A 23,941-nucleotide genomic window follows, 5' to 3' on the forward strand; every position below is an offset into this window, starting at 1 on the left:
TATCCAATGTCACATTTGTAGGATATACAAATGAACCATATTGATGCACTCTGTGTGATTTTATAACATGTAGTATGAAGGTAAATAGTATGTGACGAGTAAGCAAAAATAACAAAACAGTTTTTAAAAAAGGGAAATTATTACACAATTTGTAACTCTCAAGTAACAAAGCATAAAAACACTATTTCATAGTTTAAAAAATATGTGAAATATTAATAATAAGCTAATTTCCATTATTCAATACTGAATAAATAGATTCAAGAAACAAAAAAGTTTCTCAATCAATATTTTTCTTTAAAAAAAACTTCATCAAATAGATTTCAAAGTTTGGTAGAAAATAACAATTAGTTAAGCATACATGAAATAAATGTCAAGTTTATGAAGATGACGAGCTTACATAAAAAAGTGCATTCCATGTGACTGTCATCTTTTGCTCCAAACCTACACATACATATTCCTGTAAATTTAATGTAATAAAATGAAGGGTTTTCCACCTTTTACTTGTCATTTGCACTTATGTTCATCAAATAATAAATGAAAAGTAAAGAAGTACTCTTTAATGTTTGTTATTTGAAATAAAAATAGACAAATGTTAGTTAAAAATGAGGCAGACATCAAATACCACCATAGCATGTTGTGGATTGTCATTATCTGGACATAGTAAGGTAGAGAAGGAAAAGGAAAAAAGCAAATAGAAAGTCTACTTGTGGAATACATATGTGAGAAACCCAATATCAATTCAATAGTGGTTAAAATGGTAAACTGCCACTTGGTCTACTACCAGACTATCTACTAGCCATTTAGTATAATTGACACTATCCCCAGTTACTATTTTGTCTAATTTTTAAATAGGCAATACATATGTCATCTAACATCCACTTGGACTGACACCTAACGTAGTTTAAATGATCATTAGCTACACTGTTTAAAACAATATTTTGATTTGACAAATTGTAAAAAAAAATAGACGAAGTGGAAACTAGACCATCTGGGCATTAGACAAAATGCCATTTAGCCTAAGTAATGGTGAGACCAAATGGTAATTAGACAGATTTGATATCAGACCATGTGTATTTAGCCTAGTGTTATGACCATCTGATAGTAGACCAAGACACCAAGTGGATACAAACTGTCAAAATATTTATCTGCTTATCTATAAACTAAAGTCTCTTCATGCCTTCCATTAACCCTATCTAGGCCGGGGGGGGGGGGGGGGCCCCTCTCAACGATTCGCGCAATATTTTCGCTCCCCGAAATTTTTTGTCCGCGCAACTCGATGACTTTTTACTTTTCAAGTCTTGTGCAACTTTTGAGACCAATTTTGTGTCACCCGGGTACGTGGTTCCAAAATTACGCAACATTATGTAAGTGCATGTCAGACCAAAAATTGCTCAAAAACGTGATTTTGTGTACAAAGTCAATACAAATTGTGTTTTCAACCAATAATCATAAATGTATGATTATTTTTAGTTTTGCTGGTCTAAATGTATTTATTTTATGCTTTTTATGGTCTCAGAAGAGTCCCCAACAAATTTCATTGAAAAAACAATGAAAAACAAAAGGTAAAAAAAAACAAAGAAATACATAAGAAATTGCAAAAAACAATATAATACATAAGAAAATGAATTGATATCGCAATTTTGTTCATGTACACTTGCTAAGAACACCACAAAGAGTTTCTATACCAAAAATTAGAACATTTGGAGCTTTATTTAGGGAGTTTTCGCATACTAATTACGCATAAATTAGCATAATCATTTAACAGCAATTCGCATGAAATAAATTACTATACAATTTTGTAGATTATGTCCTATACAACCCGCGTGCCAATTTTCGGCCCCCCCCCCCCCCCCCCCCCCCCGGCCATATGAACTCCCAAAATACCCCGGCCTAGATGGGGTTAAGTTACATGCATATTCCTTTCATCAAATCTTTACAAGACTGGGATTTTGTTTTCATCCTTTTTTTTTTAAACATAATTCTGATGTGGAAATCCGACGAAACCCACACTGTACTTTTAATAATAACTCTTATGAACGTGTACATTCTGGAAATAAGAGTTAAAAATATCAGTCTCAAGCCAAAAAAAATATTATTGAATTTTATTTCATAAATATGAAGTTGAAGGTCTCGTAGTTCCATCAACAATTAAACTCTTCAAGACTCAACTTGTGTGACAATATCGAGATGTAGTAAACATAACAAACAGATTACTCTATAGAATGACAATTGTGAACATAAGTACAACAAACTCAAGATGTAGTACAAATAACAAAAAGTTCACTCTATCCTACAAAAATTGTGAACGTTAAGTACAACAAAAACAAAGTACGAATAAGAATTCAAACAAATATAATTTATATCACGCAAATATAACTTCTATAAGTACCATCTAAGTTCTTGGTATAACACATACAATATATTTATATCTCTATAGTATATACCATTTAGATTTATAGAAAAATAAGGTGATTTGGTTCAATGGACAAACTGGTTTGGTCAATATTCACAAAGATGAATGAAGTGAAACCATGGTATAAATATATAGTTCAATTGATTAGTAGCCAAATGTGACAACTCTTCTTAATAAAAAATATGTTGATTTTACTTAAAAATATGAAAAACACTCATTTCTCAAAGGAGTACAGAGGAACAATAGGAACTGACATTGATCTATCTTATTTAAACAAGATCTCTGTAGAGGAAAAATTCAGAATCTTTCCTACAGATTCAAAATGAATGAGAAGTCTGAGTTAAATAACTATGTTTAGCCCACAGAATCCTATCATTCTTATACACTTTGTTTTAGAGATCACTTGATTCTAAAAGATTAAGGTTGTAGACTTCTTGCCTAGGGGTTATCTGACTTTAAATCAGACTTAAATTCCATTGCGTGCACCATTTAAGCCTCATCACATTGGTCAGATCATGTTCAGAGGATGCATGCTACTGTGTATTCATCAATGAGATTTTTTGGCAGAAAAAAGCTGCTGAAAACTGCTTATCTAATAAAAGAGAGCCAATGGAGTAAATTAGAGAGTCAAAAGGGGCCTAAGCTTTCGATCCTAGCAGAATCTTCGTCGGAGGCAAAATGACAAACATATAAAGTGGAACAAACATAATATAGACCATAGACATGCAACAGCAACACTAGAAACAAGGAGACAAAAAGGGCATTAGAGAGTTGTGATGACCAATGAGATTTTTTGTGAAACATCATGTGCATGTTGTTGAAGTCATACTCTTTATAAAACAGTCTCCTGGTTTCTTGGTAATTGTTGTTATCATTCAGATAGCTATTAATAATTCAGAGAATCACAGAGAATCAAATACATTGATAAATCAAACAAATTGTTTAGGACTAAAGTACCATTTGGCTTTCCATAGTAAGGCTGCTGATTTACACCATGGTTTAACTTGGTACACATTAGTGAATCAGGTCCTTTGTATCTCAGTAGTAATAAAGACTATCCTTTTGTGTCACCAAGATCATGTGGTACAGGTTCAATCTGAGCATTGATACTAAAAGAAAGTTGACCAGATATTGCAGGAGGGCTGCCCTGACCGAACTCAGTACTATCATAAAGGGACTGGTTTAATGTATCATCCCGGCTGACTGAATAGGGTAAGTGGTGTGCTTCATCATCATTCTCATCAGGTTGAGATGCATATGAAAGCAGGAGTAGTTGCTTAGATGCTCTGGAGTACAGATGGACAGAGAGAGAGACAAGGAGATCAATTATCATAAATTGTTTAATCATTAATTTTTTTATACTAGCAATTTCATTTATTGACTGAAAGTGTAAAAATTACAGAAACTGATACAAGCATTGTAATCAAGGGATACTGGAAACATAATGAACAAAGAATCAACTGCTGTACTACCATCTAATAGATGATTCAGCTCCTTTTATAGCTTTTCTATTTTAAGGAATTTAAAATTTTACACTGCAAAAGTAAACACAGTATTAAACAGTAATTGACTTTGTCTCCTTTTATCAATATCAATCAACGACATCAAAAATAACAAAACAAATAGATAAACAAAGCTTTTACATCCATTGATTAACTTCATAATTTTAATGGCAAATTCACACAACAGTTTTACTCACAGAAAGAAATTATGAAGGAATGTGATGTAAATTAATGGTGCAAAACATGTAAAGTACAGGAAAGATGTAATGTCCACAAGGCTGTAAAGAAAGAAAAGAGATAAGAATTCCATTAATTTTGTTTTTAACAATTTGAAAAATAGCAGGCAAAGAACAAAATGAAATAGGCATCCCTCTTTTACAATAGTCCTTAAATCCAATCTTTGCTGACACACTTTAACACTATTCCGCTATCAAAGTCTTCACTATCCATATATTAAATGAAGATTCATGATTTAACATCAATACATCACCTTTCACACTCATACAATCAACCTGTCTATGAAGATGGTAAGTGGAAAAAAAAAATCACTGAAGACAGGTGGTTTCTTTAAAAACTGAACATATGTTCCTAGGTTGACAATTACATTTAATCCTCATTTACACATACCCAACATGTCAAACAATATGAGAATCTCTAAAACCTAATTTGATAGACTTCTTGACTCATTTTAGATTACATTTTAGGCAAGACAAGTAGTCTAGTAATGCAAAACTTGATCCTGTCAGTTTTCCACCTCATTCCTTATACCTCCCCTAATCTATCACAATAAGTGTAAGGAAAAGTTGGAAGAAAGCTGTTGTTAACACAAGACAGAAATTAGCATAGCAGATGGGATGCAATATATCATTACTTTAATATGAATATTAATAGTTGATACATGGGGTCTAATAGCCCAGTCTTTATCTGGATTCAAGCCCCTCTTCAATGGGATACAATATTTCAAATACCAGCATTCCAAAGAGTACTTGTAAAACCTTACCATATTGCTGGCTGGACATCATCATAAACAAGACCACTTCCTATGGCCTGACTGAAGTTGAGTAATGCTAATGAAGCTACATAACAGTAAAAAGACCTCTTTGCTGTAATGGAAAATGGGGGGAAAATGATTAACTCAACTATTGTCCTTGGCATTTAACAATTTAATGAACCTAAAAGTTACCGAAATATCATAAAGTTTTGAAAATGAATTATGAAGGAGAGATCTCAACTATTCTCATTGCTTAAAATGTAACATATAAAATGAAGAATATGTATACATAAGTTTACACACTGTGGCCCAAATTCACAAAAGTGCTTTTTTAAAACCATCGGCTGAACCCATGGTTTATGCAGACTTCCTGTATAAATTTCACTTATTTACCGCGTATATAAAAAAAATGTCCAATGCTGGTGCGCGCCTTTGTCACAGTGCGCCAAATTGACGCCTGTTGCCGTGGTTATCCACGCTATTTTATTCATGATTTCACTGTTTTGAATTAATGAGTCCACTCTTCAAACAGTACACTCATGAATAAAATGGCATACTTAACCATGGCAACAGGCGTCAATTTGGCATACTGTCACAAAAGCGTGCATCAGCATTGGACATTTATTAATATACGTGGTAAATAGCATAATTTTTTTACAGGAAATCTGCATAAATCGGTTAAAAAAAACACCTTTGTAAATTCAGGCCCATATGTTTGAACCAGCCTTCTTCATATGTAAAGAATATTATTGGCAAAAAGTCAAGTGACTATGGGTATAAATTCTACAGCAATGTAAGAGCTTATAATTGCTGTACATACTACCTAAATGAATTATTTTTTAGTTTTAGTTTTAAATTTCCTAAAGTTTTTTTTATTGTTTAATGTTTAGGGAAATGTACTATGAATATCAATCAAAGATATTTCCTGTATGGATGCAGATCATCTATTTACACAATATCTGACATTGTAAAATTCTCACAAATATGATCTTGTTTTACTTACTACGTTCATTTGATTGTTCTGAATGAAAAGTTAATCTGAAATTAGTTTATGAGAGAGAGTAGAAAAAAAACTCACCAGGTAGTTGTATTCTATTTTTCACAGGTGTATAAGGCAATAAGAAGACAATTATATATGCCTGGATGAAAGATACAAGACAGACAGAAAACATGATTATCAGACAGCCTATTCCTGACTCCTTACTGATTTAGCAATTATTCAGGGTAATACTGATGATTAACTGAATTTAAGTTAGATTTTTCTATAACAAACAGGGAAATTTTGTTATGTTGGACTATAAAAATACATTGAATCTTTCACCCATAAATAACTAAATTAATTTCTATTGAAAAATAATCAGCAAATTTTGCTCTAAATCTACAGTGGAAAATGTGTAAAAATCAAGGGATGGAATCGCCCCAATAGACCCACCAGCAGGTCAATTAATATATTAACCCATTCTAGGCTGGGGGGGGGGGGGGAGGGGGTCCTTAGAGTCCCCCTCAACTTTTCATGCAATTTATTCGGAATTTGCGATGCCCGGTTGCGCGATTTCAAAATTCCGCAACATTTCGTAAATGCATGTCAGACCTAATATTGCTCATAAACGCATGATTTTGTGTACAAATAAGTATTAATTCAGGGAAAATATTTTCCCTGAATTAATACTAAAATGGCCTGCGAGTCCCTCCCCCCCCCGGCCATATGATCTTCCAAAATACCCCGGCCTAGGTAGAGTTAAGACATAAGTTGTTAAGGATAACTACTGACACTCCGTCATAGAACATAAACCAAAAAAAATACAAATTAAATGCTGATATCAGATACTTACCAGACAAAATATTGAAGAGGTTACACACCAAAAGATCATACCACCATGAGTGAATATATCATGTTCCTTAGGATCCTCATAGTGTTCATCAGGATATATAACCTCTAAACAGCCCTGTTAAGGTATTCAATACACATCTCCAAAAATTAATAGAATTATTACGAAAATTTATGATTAGCCATATTCTTCAAAATAAAGGATCAGTTTTAAAATCTATCACTCCAGCCATTTAAAGAGGGAGCATTTAAAGTACATATGAATTAGCGGATGAGCAAGGCACACTACTTACAGCATCATTAGAAAATATTTAATGTAGTTGCCATTTTCCAAATTCCCAAACAATCCCAATTATCAAGTAAATATACTGCAATGATTCTAAGTCTAGTTCTTCTCATAGCTGCTCATTAAAGATACAGAAAAATTGTCCCCTCTCCAAGACGTTCTCTCACACAGAGAATGCGCTATGTACAAGTCAAACCGATGTATAGCTTGCTCTTCTGTGTGAAGAGAAATCAATGTCATTAGACTTGCTCTAAAAACAAATTTACAATAACAGTTTAAAGCTACTGAAATCATTCAATTTGAAAGGCTGATAGTAAACTTGTTATAAAAATTGTGCATTTGTTATTATAACAATTCTTTATGATACGGCACCCATGAAGACAGATGCCTACATTCTGTCTTTCATGATTGGCTTGCAAATACCAATGAGGTTTGAAATGTCCATCACGCATACTGTTCAAGGCTGCATACACTGCCATTTGACCGGCTTTCTCTCATAGCTGCTCACACACCTTTGCATATGTGTGTTAACCACACTGTTCTGGATAGAGAGAAACCTTGGAAATGTGGATTGTGACCCAATCTTTTTGTCAATGCTGATCATTCATATAAGCTGTAATGAACTGCTAAACTTCATAATAAAAATAGGGGCGAGTATCGCAATGGAAACTTGAGTTGCAAGAGTGTTGTTCTTTCTTTAATCCAATGATAATAATAATAAAAATAAATAACATTAATAAGGTGCTTACTATCGCACTCTATTCTGTTTATTGTTCATACTTGGGAAAAAAGAAAATATGACACAAATAAAAACTAATAGTCAAAACTGGTGTGCACCTTCAATTGACCAATCCACAACTGTAAATCATCTATTAAACAGGTAGATTTTGAGTAGGGTCTTGAACTGACTGACGGACTTGGCATTGTGAATGTAAGAGGGTAGCTTATTCCAAAGAGATCTATTGGTTTTAGCAAGCGAAAAAGATGAAAGAACAAAAAAATTGTAAAAGACACTGAGCAGCAGACAGACATAACACATAATATTAAGAATGAGTATATTGTTTGACTTACTTGAACCACTGAGTAGCAGAAGGAAATAACACACGTCGTAAGAAGAATGAGAATGATGCTGGATCGACTATCAAGGTGACTGAATCCTATCCCAAATATAACCACACTCAGCTCAATGGAGAGAAGAGCAAACCTCACAGCTAACCACAGAATCTAATTGATCATAGAAACAAAAAATATATGAACACTTGGTGCAATTTGAGTTACTATCACCAAATTCATTAACATCTTAAATGTAAAAGATTACAAGAAGTTAATTTAGTAACCTAGAGACTTTTAAATATATTGTTTGTCAATAAAGGACATCCAGTGAAAACAATATAAAAGTAGTATGTTATAGCCATCCTACTGAAAGAAAGAAACAGATAAATTAATCAAAGGATGGATGAATGAGTGATATAATACAGAATGAATATATGAATAAATGAATGAAAAAGCAGATAAGACTTAATATAAGTCTATGTCGAACCTTGTTCAGGCGAGACAAAAATTGGTAGAGGGACCAACCATATCTCTCAAAATGGCAAGGGTGGATTTGATCAAAATAATCAGAGAAAAAAAGGGGTAGTACATAATAAATCAAACATTTGTTATGGGATTGCTAATAGGAATAATAATTTTTTTCAAAATTCAAATTTAAACTTGTACAAAGGAAAAAAAACCTAATTAAAAAATGGATGTACGTCTTACAGAAAGACATGCATATTGGGACTCAGATCACAATTGTAGCGCTATCAATTACAGATTTGTTCATGCCAATAAGGCAATATTTTTTTCAAGTACAATTGTTAAGAATGCTATAAAGAATATTCACTGCTAAGATATTAATGCCCCCCCCCCCCTCGGACGGACCAGAATTAAAACACAGCAGGACTATTAGGGTTTAAAAGGAAAGTTAGAGATGAAAAAACATAACACTTGAGTTATGGGTTGTTATTAATTCTCTCTTTGCTTTCTATTCACTTAATGCAAGTTAGCCATGATGATGAAAAAATATCAGTGTTTTGTTAAAGACTGTATATTATGTAAAGGGAATCATCAATAAAACAGGTGTTCTTGATGCACATAATCAAACTTAATGGATATCAACTTACTTGCACAGTCTTCTCTGAAATCACTGGTTAAGCAAAATGGCAGCTCCAACAAGAGTTTGACTCACAAGGAAATTACATCTTTTAGAGAAATAACTTCATTTTGAATACTTACTAACAGCAAAATAAATATTCTCAAATGCTTTGCTCCCTGGTTTTTCTTTTTAAAGGTCATTTTCAATAAACAAGCTTCAAACATTGACTCCGGAGTCCTCCCATCCATTTCTGAATACATTATCCTGGACAAGGTATCAAAGAAAAGTTGTTAAATCTTACTGTATCTGTTAAATCCCCTGGTACTGTTGTGGCATCTACAATCATTGATACGATAGCTCTGATAACACTAACAATGGTTGCTACAAAGGCCTGAAAATAAAAGTAAAGTGCAAGAAAAAAAAATCAAATTAATTGGAGCTATTTTAAAGGTCAAATCCACCCCAGGAAAATGCTGACTTGAATAAATCGATAAAAATCAAACTAGAATAGTGCTGAAAATTTCATCAAAATCGGATGTAAAACAAGAAAGTTATGACATTTTAAAGTTTCGCTTATTTTTCATAAAACAGTGATATGCACAACTAGGTGAGTCAGTCGATGATGTCCATCACTCACTATTTCTTTTGTTTTTTATTGTTTCAATTATACAATATTTCATTTTTTAAAGATTTGACAACAAGGACCAACATGACTGAACCATATAGGCCTAGTATTAAACAATGCTAATTCCACATGTTCAGGGGGTGAATTAATCGTTGTATCACTTGACAATGAGAAAATTAGAATATTTCATATAATAAAATACAAATGAAATAGTGAGTGGATGACGTCATAGTCTCCTCATTTGCATACCAGCCAGGATGTGCATATAACTGTTTTGTGAAATTAAGCGAAACTTTAAAATGTCACAACTTTCTTATTTTACATCCAATTTTGATGAAATTTTCAGTGCAATTCTTGTTGGATTTTTCTCTTTTTATTCAAATCAATTTGTTGTTGGGGTGGACTTGTCCTTTAAATAATATACCCAGCAGGCAAGTGGTAACAAGTGGAATGCCTCTGGCGGTCTCACCTGCATCACGCGATTCAATATAGCAGCAGTGCTGACTTTGAAAACTACTATCAAATAATTATTCACAAAAAACACCATTCATTTAATGAAACAATACTACGTTCATTGACATTTGACCTTGATCATGTGACCTAAAACTTGTCAGTGAAACTTGATTACCCCTACATCCACATTTTATACACTATATCTATAAAATTTGAAAGTAATGACAGCAATCTAATTATTACCTCTAAAATGGCCAAAGTTCAATGACCTTATATGACCTTTGACCTTGATCATGTGACGCGAAACTTGCACAGGATGTTCAGTGATACTTGATTACTCTTATACATGTATGTCCAAGTTTCATGAATCAGATCCATAAACTTTCAAAGTTATGATGGTAATTCAACAGATACCCCCATTATGGCCAAAGTTCATTGACCTTTGACCTTGGTCATGTGACCTGAAATGCGCACAGGATGTTCAGTGATACTTGATTACTCTTATGTCCAAGTTTTATGCACTAGACCAATAAACTTTCAAAGTTATGATGGCAATTCAACAAATACCCCCAATTTGGCCAAAGTTCATTGACCTTAAATGAGCTTTGACCTTAATCATGTGACCTGAAACTTGCACAGGATGTTCAGCGATACTTGATTACTCTTATGTCCAAGTTTCATGAATCAGATCCATAAACATTCAAAGTTATGATGGTAATTCAACAGATACCCCCAATTTGGCCAAAGTTCATTGACCCTAAATGACCTTTGACCTTGGTCATGTGACGTGAAACTCAAGCAGGATGTTCAGTAATACTTGATTAACCTTATGTCCAAGTTTCATGAACTAGGTCCATATATTTTCTAAGTTATGATGACATTTCAAAAACTTAACCTTAGGTTAAGATTTTGATGTTGATTCCCCCAACATGGTCTAAGTTCATTGACCCTAAATGACCTTTGACCTTGGTCATGTGACATGAAACTCAGGCAGGATGTTTAGTAATACTTGATTAACCTTATGGCCAAGTTTCATGAACTAGGTCCATATACTTTCTAAGTTATGCTGTCATTTCAAAAACTTAACCTTAGGTTAAAGCCACTGTTTAACATCGTGAGAAGCTGATTTAAAAAATCATGGAATTACGATGTTTAATGCATATAGGTAGGTGTATATGTTCCTAAAAACCCTGAAACCAACACAAATTCCCAGTAAAAATCTCAAACAATTAAGAAAACAGCTTATTTGTGAATGAAATCTCGGCCCGAGATTTAATTCTGTACATAGTCTATGGGAGGAAATTACAGATTTTCACTTTTTTAAGGCACTAAATGATAAATTTAGAGCGCAATTTTTTCAGAGCTTTATTTCTACACTATATCAGAGACAATGGTAGCACGTAGAACCATGCATTTAAGATTTTTTTAAATGGCAACAATGTTAAACAATGCCTTTAAGATTTGGTGTTGACGCCGCCGCCGTCGGAAAAGCGGCGCCTATAGTCTCACTCTGCTATGCAGGTGAGACAAAAACTGCATAAACCTTGCATTACTGTGTTTAGAAAAATAAAGCTTCGATTGATGTATGACTATTCAATTTAAATTTTGGACTTTGTATGTGTCTTAACGGTAAATGTAAAAGAAAGTAATTGCGGCAAATAATTATTTCATGAGTTCAAGGCTTTTAAAATCAATGTTAAATACCACCATATTATCATAGATCTGGTACGTTGAAATAAACTCACCTTTGTAAAATCATGAAATCTTAGCCGAAAACCGAAAATTCTGATGAAAACTAACACAAAAAGGCATATGTGGACGGTGTATTAATACTGCTTGGGAAAATAACCGACATTTCATGGAATTCTGTGCTTATTTTGCTAATTTCTCAGCAACTACAGATTTTTTTCCACAGCCAATTGGCACATATTCTTATACAAACACTTGGGTGGTCATTTTATTAGATTCTTTTCGAACCCATTTTGAGATTGCTACCACAACTGGTATTAATCTTTTAAAGTACATTTGACTTCTAGATAAGTCATTCTTGGTTTATTTCAATACACCCAATTTCATAAACAATTTCTAAAGCCACCAACACACTAATTCGCAATAAAAAAAAAGCCAGTATGAAATGACTGTCATTTGACCATCACCTGGTCAAGTCCCCCCCCCCCCAGCTGTTCCAATGCATTCATGTTTCAAATGCTGCTGTGATGTTGGAAAAAATAGAATGCAGTGAAAATGTCCCTTGAATATCCAAGGACAAAGCCAAAATTGTCATACTGACTCCATTGTGGTTCATTTCCCTTCTAGTAAGACTATTGTGCGATGAATTGGAAATACCCCACTCATTTTTTCCAGAATTTAATATTTTTTTTATTCCAATTGATTCTCCTTGATTCCTGCTGAATCCTAATTTTTTTTTAGATTGGTGTAACAGTATGGTCACATGTTTGCTATGACACAACATAAACTTAATTAAGAACTGTGTACATGTCTGGAGATCACTTATTTGAACATATATTATGATACTATCATTTTGGAGAGTCTAGGATGCATTTCAGTTTCATGAACAATAAACCAACTACATTCAAATTGTTTTTATAGTCAATTTGATTGACTCATTCAAATCAAACATATCAACTACTAGAAACCAAAACTGAAATTTTCATTATTAAAGCAACAAAAATGGAGGGGGAGTGGTTTTCTGTCCCATAACATGGAAAAATCATAAAGCTCTTGCACATCAATCATCTGGCTATTTGCAAGAACATACAAGAAACTCACCATAATGTAGAATGTGAAAAAGATTGGTCTATTGGTTTGGCGCAATTTTGCAACTGCAACCTTTGACCTGAGAAGCAGGAAGAGTAGGAAGATGGCATTGGGAACGAGAAGCATCAAATCCCATACTCTAATACTGCAAAAGAGAAAAATAAAGTAGATATATTGAAGCTACAAGTCATGTACATGAACAAAATCAGCACATACATGTATTACTTTTACAGTTCATGAACTAGAGAAGAATTGACTTTTAGAATTGTGAAGGCCTGGTCCCACTGCACTTATGCGTGCAGAGAGGATGTAAAACAGAAAAGAATCTTGCCATCCATTGGAAAATGTTATGTATCCGTTGTGTACTTTTTGCATACGTGTTTCATACACTCTACATATATGTATATCCATTGAGCATCTGTCCAGTGATTTCATTGTTCGCCCATTTTGTCTATTATCTGGAGCAGATGAAAACGGATGGAGCCAACCCAAATTTTGCTTTATCCGTTATGAATCCATTTTGTGTCCGTCGGCCGGTGGGACCAGATGCTTTGATACTCTGATAAATACACACAATTCATATCAGGGATGAATTGCACTGATCAGAACTAAAGGCCTTTGAAATTTAAACAAATTATTATTCAAATGTACTTAAAGCAATGAATGAATCTCTGACTAGTGCAGAGTTCAATGGTTACAAGCTCTTACAAGGAGATACGCTAATGAAAATCTTGTTGCTACAATGAAAATAGAATCCACATGTAAATGCACTAAATCTGTTTACTACCTGTATATGTATCATCATTTGAGAAAAAATATGTAATCACACATTTGGGGACTTCCAATATCTTCATCTGACTACATCTAGATACTGCTGAATTTCAATGAATGAAAATAAGGGACAATTCGCCTTTTGTACTCTTATCATAAACATTTTGTACTTGACCATGAGTACTGAGTTTTAAATATCACTTTTTGCTTTCCTAAAAAAAAAAAAATGTTGTTTTTCAGTTTACCTGTGGTTATGGAAAGTCATCACTTGCAAGGTCAATTTGTCAACAACATCACTTAGTAACAAATTATTTTTCTGGCACTTGTTTTATGAACCGATGACTCATGGTGCAAAAATGATTAACATTTATACCAACAAAGTTCCTGCTAAAAAATCAAACTGATCAATCCTCAATAAATGCAAATCATCTACATTTACATCTAGAATTTTATATCAATGTGAAATTTAAATCAAGTTCAAGTCCACCCCAGAAAATTGTTGATTTGAATCGATAGAGAAAAATAAAACAAGCATAACGCTGACAATTTCATCAAAATCGGATGTAAAATAAGAAAGTTATGACATTTTGAAGTTTCACTTATTTTTCACAAAACAGTTATACATGTACATGCACAACTCAGTGAATATGCAAATAAGAGAGTCGATGGTGTCCCTCACTCACTGTTTCTTTTATATTTTTATTGTTTGAATTATACAATACATGTATTTCAATTTTTACAGATTTCACAATAAAGGCCACTTTGACTTCACCATAATCTGTAAAAATAATGGTAATTCCACATGTTCAGGGAGGAATCAAATTTTGTTTCACATGACAATAAGAAAATTAGAATTTTTCATATTTCCTATAATAAAATACAAAAGTAATAGTAATGCGTGCTCATTTGCCTATAACCTATTGTCCAGGATGTGCATATAACTGTTTTGTTTAATTAAGCGAAACTTTAAAATGTCATAACTTTCTTATTTTACATCCTATTTTGATTAAATTGTCAGTGTTATGCTTGTTGGATTTTTCTCCTTTTATTCAAATCAACTTTTTGTTGGCTTGGACTTGTCCTTTAAAAGCTAGAACTACCTTACATACAGGAATAACAGTTAAAATTGTGTTTTTGTTGAAATCAAACCTTTCAATCTTCAATTTGATAACTTCTTTAATAGCTGCTTGAGAGCCTACTTTTCTCACTATACAGATAGAATGATACTTCCTGGTACACTAACATTGGTCATACATGTATGCTTCCATTTAAAGGTCAAGTCCACCCCAGGATAATGCTGGCTTGAATAAATAGAGAAAAATCAAACGAGCATAGTGCTGAAAATTTCATCAAAATTGGATGTAAAATAAGAAAGTTATGACATTTTAAAGGTTCGCTTATTTTTCACAAAACAGTGATATGCACAACTAGGTGAGTCAGTTGATGATGTCCATCACTCACTATTTGTTTTGTTTTTTATTGTTTGAATTATACAATATTTCATTTTTTATATATTTGACAATAAGGACCAACTTGACTGAACAATATAAATATAGTATTAAACAATGCTAATTCCACATGTTCAGGGAGGAATTAATCGTTGTATCACTTGACAATGAGGAGAAAATTAGAATATTTCATATTTCATATTTTAATTAAAAAAAAAAAAAAATAGTGAGTGGATGACGTCATAGTCTCCTCATTTGCATACCAGCCAGGATGTGCATATAACTGTTTTGTGAAATTAGGCGAAACTTTAAAATGTCATAACTTTCTTACTTTACATCTGATTTTGATGAAATTTTCAGTGTTATACTTGTTGGATTTTTCTCTTTTTATTCAAATCAACTTTTTGTTGGGGCGGACTTGTCCTTTAATCATTGAACCTTGCATATTATATTACGTGTAGTCCATAATAAATTCTAGCCACTCAAGCAGGTATCGGTATATGGCTACATGTAAATCACCCCCCCCCCCCCTCCTTATGACGTACATTCAATGGCGGCCTATATGTCATAAAGGGTCCACAGTCCATTTACAAAAATTAAAGGTCAAGTCCATCCCAGAAAATGTTTATTTGAATCAATAGAAGAAAATCTATCAAGCATAATGCTGCAAATTTCATCAGAATCAAATATAAGAGAGTTGTGACATTTTAAACTTTTGTTTATTTTTCACAAAACAGTTATATGCACAACTCAGTGACAGGCAAATGAGAGAGTCAATGATTTTTCTATTGTTTGAATTATAGGCCTACAATATTCCAATGTTTACCGATTTGACATTAAGGAACAACTTTACCAAATCATAATGTTGTAACAGTGGTAATACCACATGTTCAGGAAGGAAAACAATTTGGTTCCACAGGACAATGAGGAAAACATATTTCCCATAATAAAATACAAAAGAATATAGAGTTTGTGTCGTCATCAGTCCTCTTATTTGCATACCGACCAGGATGTGCTTATAACTGTTTTGTGAAATTAAACGAAACTTTAAAATATAACTTTCCTATTTTACATTTGGTATTAATGAAATGTTCAGTGTTTTGCTTGTTGGATTTTTCTCTTTTTATTCAAATTTTTCAGACAAACATTTTGTTGGGATGGACTTGTCCTTTAATAAACCTTTTGCTATTCACTATGATTAATGCATAAAATATATATAAGGGAGGAACCCTCTAGATTGTATCAGCATGACATCATCAATTACATCATATATCTGGAAAAAAAAAATCTAAAAGGCAAACTGACTCTATGTACAAATACATGTATGAGAACAACAGATGGACAAATACAGCTTGTTCTCACTGGTAGTATGCAAGGTCAGCATGTATAGTGTGTCTGTGTATTTGTTTACTTTACTCACAGTCTAATGAACAGTAGCTTTTACATGTACGTACATTTGTAATGCAATACTGTAAATTCAGAAATATTCGCGGTACATTAATTTTCGCGGATTTCACGGCAACTTTATGAACATCTTTTTAAATACATGTTTTGATCCGGGGATCAATATCCGATATACTAGTACTTTGAACATTCCGACTTGCAATACGTTGAAATTGCATACTGCTACATATAATTTCTAAAAACAATGTTAAAAAACAACTTGACCAATTTAGAAGTTAAATTGATCAGAAAAAAAATGAAGAGAAAAAAGGGTATCTTACTATCTTCCAAAGAATACCATCCTCACAATTTATTCTCACTTTCCAATCACCTTGAATTGGGGGTGTGTAAGATTATTGCGGAGAATAGGGAGTAGACAGGAATATAGTAACCAGTGCTGGTTATTAATTAGGTATTTCTAAAATACAACACGATGAGAAGAACAGCATTAATTCCTACAGCTGTATATCAATGCTCCCATCCCAACACAGTCATTGATGTACACACATACTTGTTAACTGGAAACATGTTGCAGTAATACCAAATGCAGTTCCCTGGAAGCGATGTCAGGATGGGAATCATGTCATGTGCAAAATGCATCTTAACGATTTTGTTTCTTTTATTTTCTTTGCATTGATCAATATGGAAAGTTAGTGATGTCTAACATGTATATACATTAACAAGTGGAATGCCTCTGGCAGTCTCACCTGCATCACGCGATTCAATATAGCAGCAGTGCTGACTTTGAAAACTACTATAGAATAATTATTCACAAAAACACCATTCATATAATGATACAATACTACGTTCATTGACATTTGACCTTGATCATGTGACCTAAAACTTGTCAGTGATACTTGATTACCCCTATATCCACATTTTATACACTATATCTATAAACTTTGAAAGTTATCTAATAATTACCTCTAAAATGGCCAAAGTTCAATGACCTTAAATGACCTTTGACTTTGGTCATGTGACCTGAAACTCACATGAGATGTTCAGTGATACTTGATGACTCTTATGTCCAAGTTTTATAAACTCGACCAATATACTTACAGAGTTATGATGGTAATTCAACAAATACCCCCATTATGGCCAAAGTTCATTGACCTTTGACGTTGGTCATGTGACCTGAAATGTGCACAGGATGTTCAGTGATACTTGATTACTCTTATGTCCAAGTTTTATGAACTAGACCAATATACTTTCAAAGTTATGATGGTAATTCAACAAATACCCCACATTTGGCCAAAGTTCATTGACCCTAAATGACCTTTGACCTTAATCATGTGACCTGAAACTTGCATAGGATGTTCAGTGATACTTGATTACTATTATGTCCAATTTTCATGAATCAGATCCATAAACATTCAAAGTTATGATGGTAATTCAACAGATACATGTACCCCCAATTTGGCCAAAGTTCATTGACCCTAAATGACCTTTGACAATGGTCATGTGACGTGAAACTCATGCAGGATATTCAGTTATACTTGATTAACCTTATGTCTAAGTTAGTTTCATGAACTAGGTCCATATATTTTTTAAGTTATGATGACATTTCAAAAACTTAACCTTAGGTTAAGATTTTGATGTTGATTCCCCCAACATGGTCTAAGTTCATTGACCCTAAATGACATTTGACCTTGGTCATGTGACATGAAACTCAGGCAGGATGTTTAGTAATATCAACCTTATGGCCAAGTTTCATGAACTAGGTCCATATACTTTTTAAGTTATGCTGTCATTTCAAAAACGTAACCTTCGGTAAAGATTTGGTGTTGACGCCGCCGCCGTCGGAAAAGCGGCGCCTATAGTCTCACTAATGCTATGCAGGTGAGACAAAAATGACATTTTCAATTGCAATTGACTACAGTATATTATCCATATTAACGTCATGAACTGAAGAAGCAAAAAGAAAAACTTACTTTGATTTACCAATCTCTGCATAGAGTATCCAAAGGCATGGAGGTAGAGGTTCGGTACTGTTTGGTTCCAGAGTAGGGATGGTAAATGTTTGAGAAACATCTGAGCTTGTTGACATATTACTTGCATTGGCAGATGGTGTGCTACTTAATACATCTGTCCAATTGTGTGATGCAGAGGGGTCTGGTATTAGTATGTGCACTGCCATTACAGAAAGGGTTGTCTGGTGGCAGAATTTAAAGTGAAACAACATAAGCAATTTAGACAAAACAGATAGACATCTTCCTCATACTGGCATTGCTATATTACAAGATATCTAAAACACAGGTCACAGAAGAAACTTTAACTGTTAGTGTTAAGAAAGCAGGGAAATGAAGTGCAATATTCATTCAGAGTTGATCAGAAACAAGCATTAACTGTTTTGGTTTGGATTTGCATTGTGTTCAAATGTACCGGCAGGTTGACTCTTTGAGTTCAAGACTGGGCGTTGTGGCGTGCGCCTGTAATCCAAGCTGTGGGGAAGTTACAAATTGATGCAGAGGTTCGAGCCCTGGTCACGTCTTTCGGATGGTGACGTTAAAGGTCGGTCCCAGACGTAAATAATCATATCTGATTGATACACGTCTGACAAAACTCAAATACACACACATCTTTGAGTTCATGATACTGATCCAATAAATGTTTCTGAGTCAAGATGTACAACCTGACATCCAAATCATGGGCTCAGGATTCTCCTTCATGAAGTTAATTGCTTGAAAACGATTAAGGAAGATACAAAATAATAACTCTTGCCTGGTTGTCAGTAATGGGTAAGAAATAAATGATTCTACTGTACATTAGGCTTGAGTCAGTATGTTTACAGTAGTGAGTAGTTTATAAAACTTTTAACCACTTTTTCTGAACAGTAACTGATTGAGATGGGGGATTCCTGATAATCCACCTTCGACATCTTCGCATCTATGGTATGCCCATCTACACAGGGCTCTCACTTAACTTTTTTCTTTGGTTGCCAGCCGGGCAACCTATACCAATTTTTAGGTTGCCAAATGGCATTTTAGGTTGCCATAATGAAATTCAGGTAATAACTGATGATTGTACACAGAATGTGTGAACCATTGATAGCAAACCCCTTCAAAATGTTGCATGTTTCACAAGACCTACATGGATCCTATCATTATTAAATGTAATAACTGAAATTCAGAGAAATCATACTAGACCTTGTGAAACCTTTTGTTTTTAACCGACCACTCCTTGATATAAATAAGCTCATGTCAAAGGGAGCATTCAAATTTTCACAGAATCAATGAGCAAGGGAGCGAGGCAAATTGTGTTTTCCTTCAGGCAAATAACTACTAGATAGGAAGGTATTTCAAGCTTTTTTACTCCTGTGTTTAATATAGTCAACCTATGAAAAGTATTAATCATAATATAACATTACGTGATTTGCTAACCAATCAGTAAATAATTTCATGAAAACTTGGACTTGGCGTCTGCACCATATAGACTAGATATGTTGCTCTGGAAAGCCTGCAGCAAACTTTCAGGTTGTCAAAGTCAATTACCGGTAATAAAAAGATATAAAGAATTGAATGAACTGGGAAAATTGGAATACAGGCAAGTGTATGTTGGCTTGCACAGCTATTTTTGTATGAAGAATATAATGAGTATTGTGAAATTTGAATAGGTGTGTAATTTGGTATACCATAAAAAACAGTTTGCAGACCTATTACTTGTTGCTAAGTCTGTCAAGCCTCTGACAATGTTCAGGTTGTCAATAAGCAGCCATTGTTTAAAAAGTATACATGTATGAAATTGGAATACATTATATAATTTTCTTAACTCCGATTTTGGTTAGAATCCAGTTTGTAAATATTTGATGCTATGTCTGTCAAGCCTCGAGCAAGTTCTGACACATATTAACTTGTCACGGAAAGCTTCTCAATTTCTCGTTGTCAGCCGACATGCATACATGGTTATGACCAACGAACCTAGAGGGCAGCAACACACAAGCGTGTTGCTCTAAGGAAGGTCAACTCAATACGCGCATGCAGCTGAGCTGCGCGCACATTTTATTATTCATGCCAACGAAATCAAACGCCGATCAAACAACAAATTAGTAGCGATCACGAAAACAATATCAAAGGATATGACTACAACGATATCAAAGATTAAAAAAAAATACCTATAGGATTATACATACTTTTAAAAACAACCATTAATATTTAAAGCCATACAAATATAAGTTTTAGAAACTAAAATCATTACCAAATCGATGATTCTTGTTATCAGCGATTTCACCAGACGGCTGTATTAGGTGATTTGCGCCGAGACGATTTTGTGACCACTCGCAAAGCATTTCGGGATTGAATATGACTACCTTATTTTCTCTGAGCTCTTCGCTGAACCCGTCATCACTCCATGCTTATGTACGTATGTTTCGTCGTCTGCTTAGCTCTCAACCTCTTATGTACCTAGGCTAGGCGGACCACGACGTGGCGGCCAACCCGTCGACCAGCATTTATCCGCAGCCCATAGCCTAGGCTGTGACTCATTGATTTTTTTTAATATAAATAAAGAACCGGTAGCAATGCCAATGCCAATGGGTATAAAAAAAAAGATCCACGTCTAATGTTATCATTTCTTTTCAGCATTTTCCCAAAACTTCTATTAAATCTAGATCTAGGCCTACAATACATCCAAACACTAGGGTACCTACGGGGGGGGGGGGGGGCAGGGGGGCAGTCTGCCCCCCCTGATGAGCCACAACCCATGCAAAGGACGTATCCCTGCCCCCCTGACGAGCTTGAAAGACTTTTTTTGCCCCCCCTGACGAGCTTGAAGACCTTTATTGCCCCCCTGACAAGCTTTTTTTTTTTTTTGCTTGTCAATTTTTTTTCTGTTACGAAATCCTTTATTTGTGATTGAAGACTTTTTTTTTTTTTTTTGCTTGTCAATTTTTTTCTGTTACGAAATCCTTTATTTGTGATTGAAGACTTTTTTTTTTTTTTTTTTTTGCTTGTCGAATTTTTTGGCGGACGGTTTTGCCCCCCTGTGGAAAATCCTAGGTACGCCACTGCATCCAAATAACTGAAGTCTAACGTTAGATCCATATCTAACTTAGGGCCTACTTAGATCTATCGTTAGATCGATAGACCTCAGTCTAAGATCTAACTTTAAGTTTAGTCTGACTAGACAGCTTTGAACAGTCTCGATCTGTTTGTCCCGCACAGCGGAACATCGATCAATGTTCCACCGTGCGGGATATCTAAGATCTAGTATTAGATCTAGGTCTAGTAGAATCTACTACGACTTGTTTTACTTGGTAGGAGATAGATCTATGCAAAAGGGAAAAAAATAATTAAAAAACAATAATAATATTCCTCGAATAATAATATTTATACAATCTATAATATTAGTAAAGGACGCCTACCGTATATAGACCTAGATATAGACCATAATCGAGGGTTAGCCCATGGCCATGCAAGCCCCGAGGCTCGGTTTGGTCCAATTAAGGCCAGCCTTAGCTATAGGTTAGGATTTTTTTAGTCCATACATGGTAAATTTTGGAGTCTAGATCTAGAAGATTCTTTGGTTGACAAGTTACCGTTAAGCCTAGATCTATACATGAAATCCTTAAAATTCACTTTAGTTTAGAAAATGCATAAAATCACAAGTTCTGTCACTTTGCTCTTTCGCTTTCAAATTTCAAAAAAAAATTGTACGCATCTACAGAACCAAAGGCCCAGGAAAATTTACTATTTTCCATATGATAAACAAATGTAAAACTCTTTAAAACATTGATTGCTGAGAATCAATGGTCAAATTAAGATATGGATGCCGTATTCAAATCAATTTAAGTTCAACTTCTGTCTCAAGAAACTAATCTGGCCCCAGCCCTAGACGGCCCTAGACTAGACTAGGTCTAAACCCTACTGAGTTAGGTCTAACGCCAAACGGTGATTCTCTGCCAAACGATGTAACATTGCAATCTTTTTGCCTCAATTGGCTGAGATTTTTCTCAGAAAAGTATGAAGAAAACCAGGGAATTTGGCTTTGAAAGTTTGGTTGCTTGATCGACCTATCTATCGAGGCAGCCTCGCCTAGCTGGCTGTGCATGCAGCGCACAGCCAATGGTCTCGGACTCGGAGTTGAATTTCGACCTGGATTTCGGGGATACAGCGCCTTTATTTCAGAGTTTTAGACTAAAAAGTCAAATTAAATATAAAATTTGAAATCTAACCTTGAACAATCATCGATGATAAACATCAGCCCTGAAACCATTGCACCTAAAATCAGGCCAGGCAAATTAGACGTTACTGTTACTAGAAGATCTATGACGAGTCGCCTGGATCCCCAGCGCATCAACGTCACTAGTATAGCTAGCTACGCGACCGGCCAAGACTCGGCGCATCCAGGCCAGAAGAACGACCTTGATTTGGACGGTGGTTGTCTATGCATTTATTAGTGGTGCAGCGAAATTTAGCAGAAGAAAGTAACAGACCAGAGGTATCCTCGTTACAGACTTAATATTCCAAAATGAGAGAAAATGAAAAAATCCTGACTTTTCAAGGTGAATATTTTTTTCAAAAATGTTGATATTATTTTTGATATTATTATAAAGAATAAGCGATCCAAAAATGTTTCATCAAAAAATGTTTTTAATTAACAAATGAAAAAAAATCAACTCTACAAAGTTCCCCAAAACCTAGACAGGAATAACCGTCGTTTCTGGGGATTTATTCAACAATTTCTGACATTTTACATGTAATCCCCATTTATGTATGGTGAGTGGAGCCAACGTAGTTCAGCGGAACAACCAAAATACAGAGACTGAAGCTTTTGGTCTACCCAAAACCCACCTTATTTTTTAGAGTGGTCACAAAATTTGAGCGGAGTTGACCTTCCTTAGAGCAACACGCTTGTGTGTTGCTGCCCTCTACGTTTGTTGGTTATGACCTAAGTTTGAAGTAGATTCCTCAAACGGATCTACAGTTGTCCAGAGTATGAGATATATACATGTACAGTAATGACCTCTATGACCTTTGACCTTGTAACCCCAACGTCTACTCGGATCAATGTCCATCCAATATGAATGTAGGAACCAAGTTTGAAGTATATCATTCAAACAGTTTTTCACTTATTGCTATATTTCCATGTATAGCAATATGACCTCTATGACCTTTGAACTCTATGACCTTTGACCTCTTGATGCACAGATATAATCAGATCATTGTCACTCCGATATGTACACATGATTCAAGTTCTTATTACAACTTGGCATTCAAAATATCCTCAATCTTCTTTAGAAATTGCCATATTTTGAGTTGCTCATCAATA

General features: G+C 34.4%; 1 protein-coding gene across 1 annotated transcript; it reads right to left on the bottom strand.

The window, feature by feature from the left end:
* Positions 1 to 1,226: 1,226 nt before the first annotated feature.
* On the bottom strand, positions 1,227 to 18,903 carry LOC129256971 (transmembrane protein adipocyte-associated 1 homolog). Its single transcript, XM_054895204.2, has 9 exons — positions 18,607 to 18,903; positions 13,026 to 13,158; positions 9,459 to 9,548; positions 8,092 to 8,244; positions 6,739 to 6,852; positions 5,985 to 6,045; positions 4,916 to 5,018; positions 4,113 to 4,193; positions 1,227 to 3,699 (listed from the first exon to the last, which is right to left on the bottom strand). Exons 1-9 carry the CDS (start codon positions 18,855 to 18,857, stop codon positions 3,468 to 3,470), a joined length of 1,218 nt encoding a protein of 405 aa, XP_054751179.2. The 5' UTR covers positions 18,858 to 18,903; the 3' UTR covers positions 1,227 to 3,467.
* Between the last annotated feature and the right edge of the window lie 5,038 nt (positions 18,904 to 23,941).

Source organism: Lytechinus pictus, chromosome 3 (assembly GCF_037042905.1).
Source record: "Lytechinus pictus isolate F3 Inbred chromosome 3, Lp3.0, whole genome shotgun sequence".
NCBI lineage: Eukaryota > Metazoa > Echinodermata > Echinoidea > Temnopleuroida > Toxopneustidae > Lytechinus > Lytechinus pictus.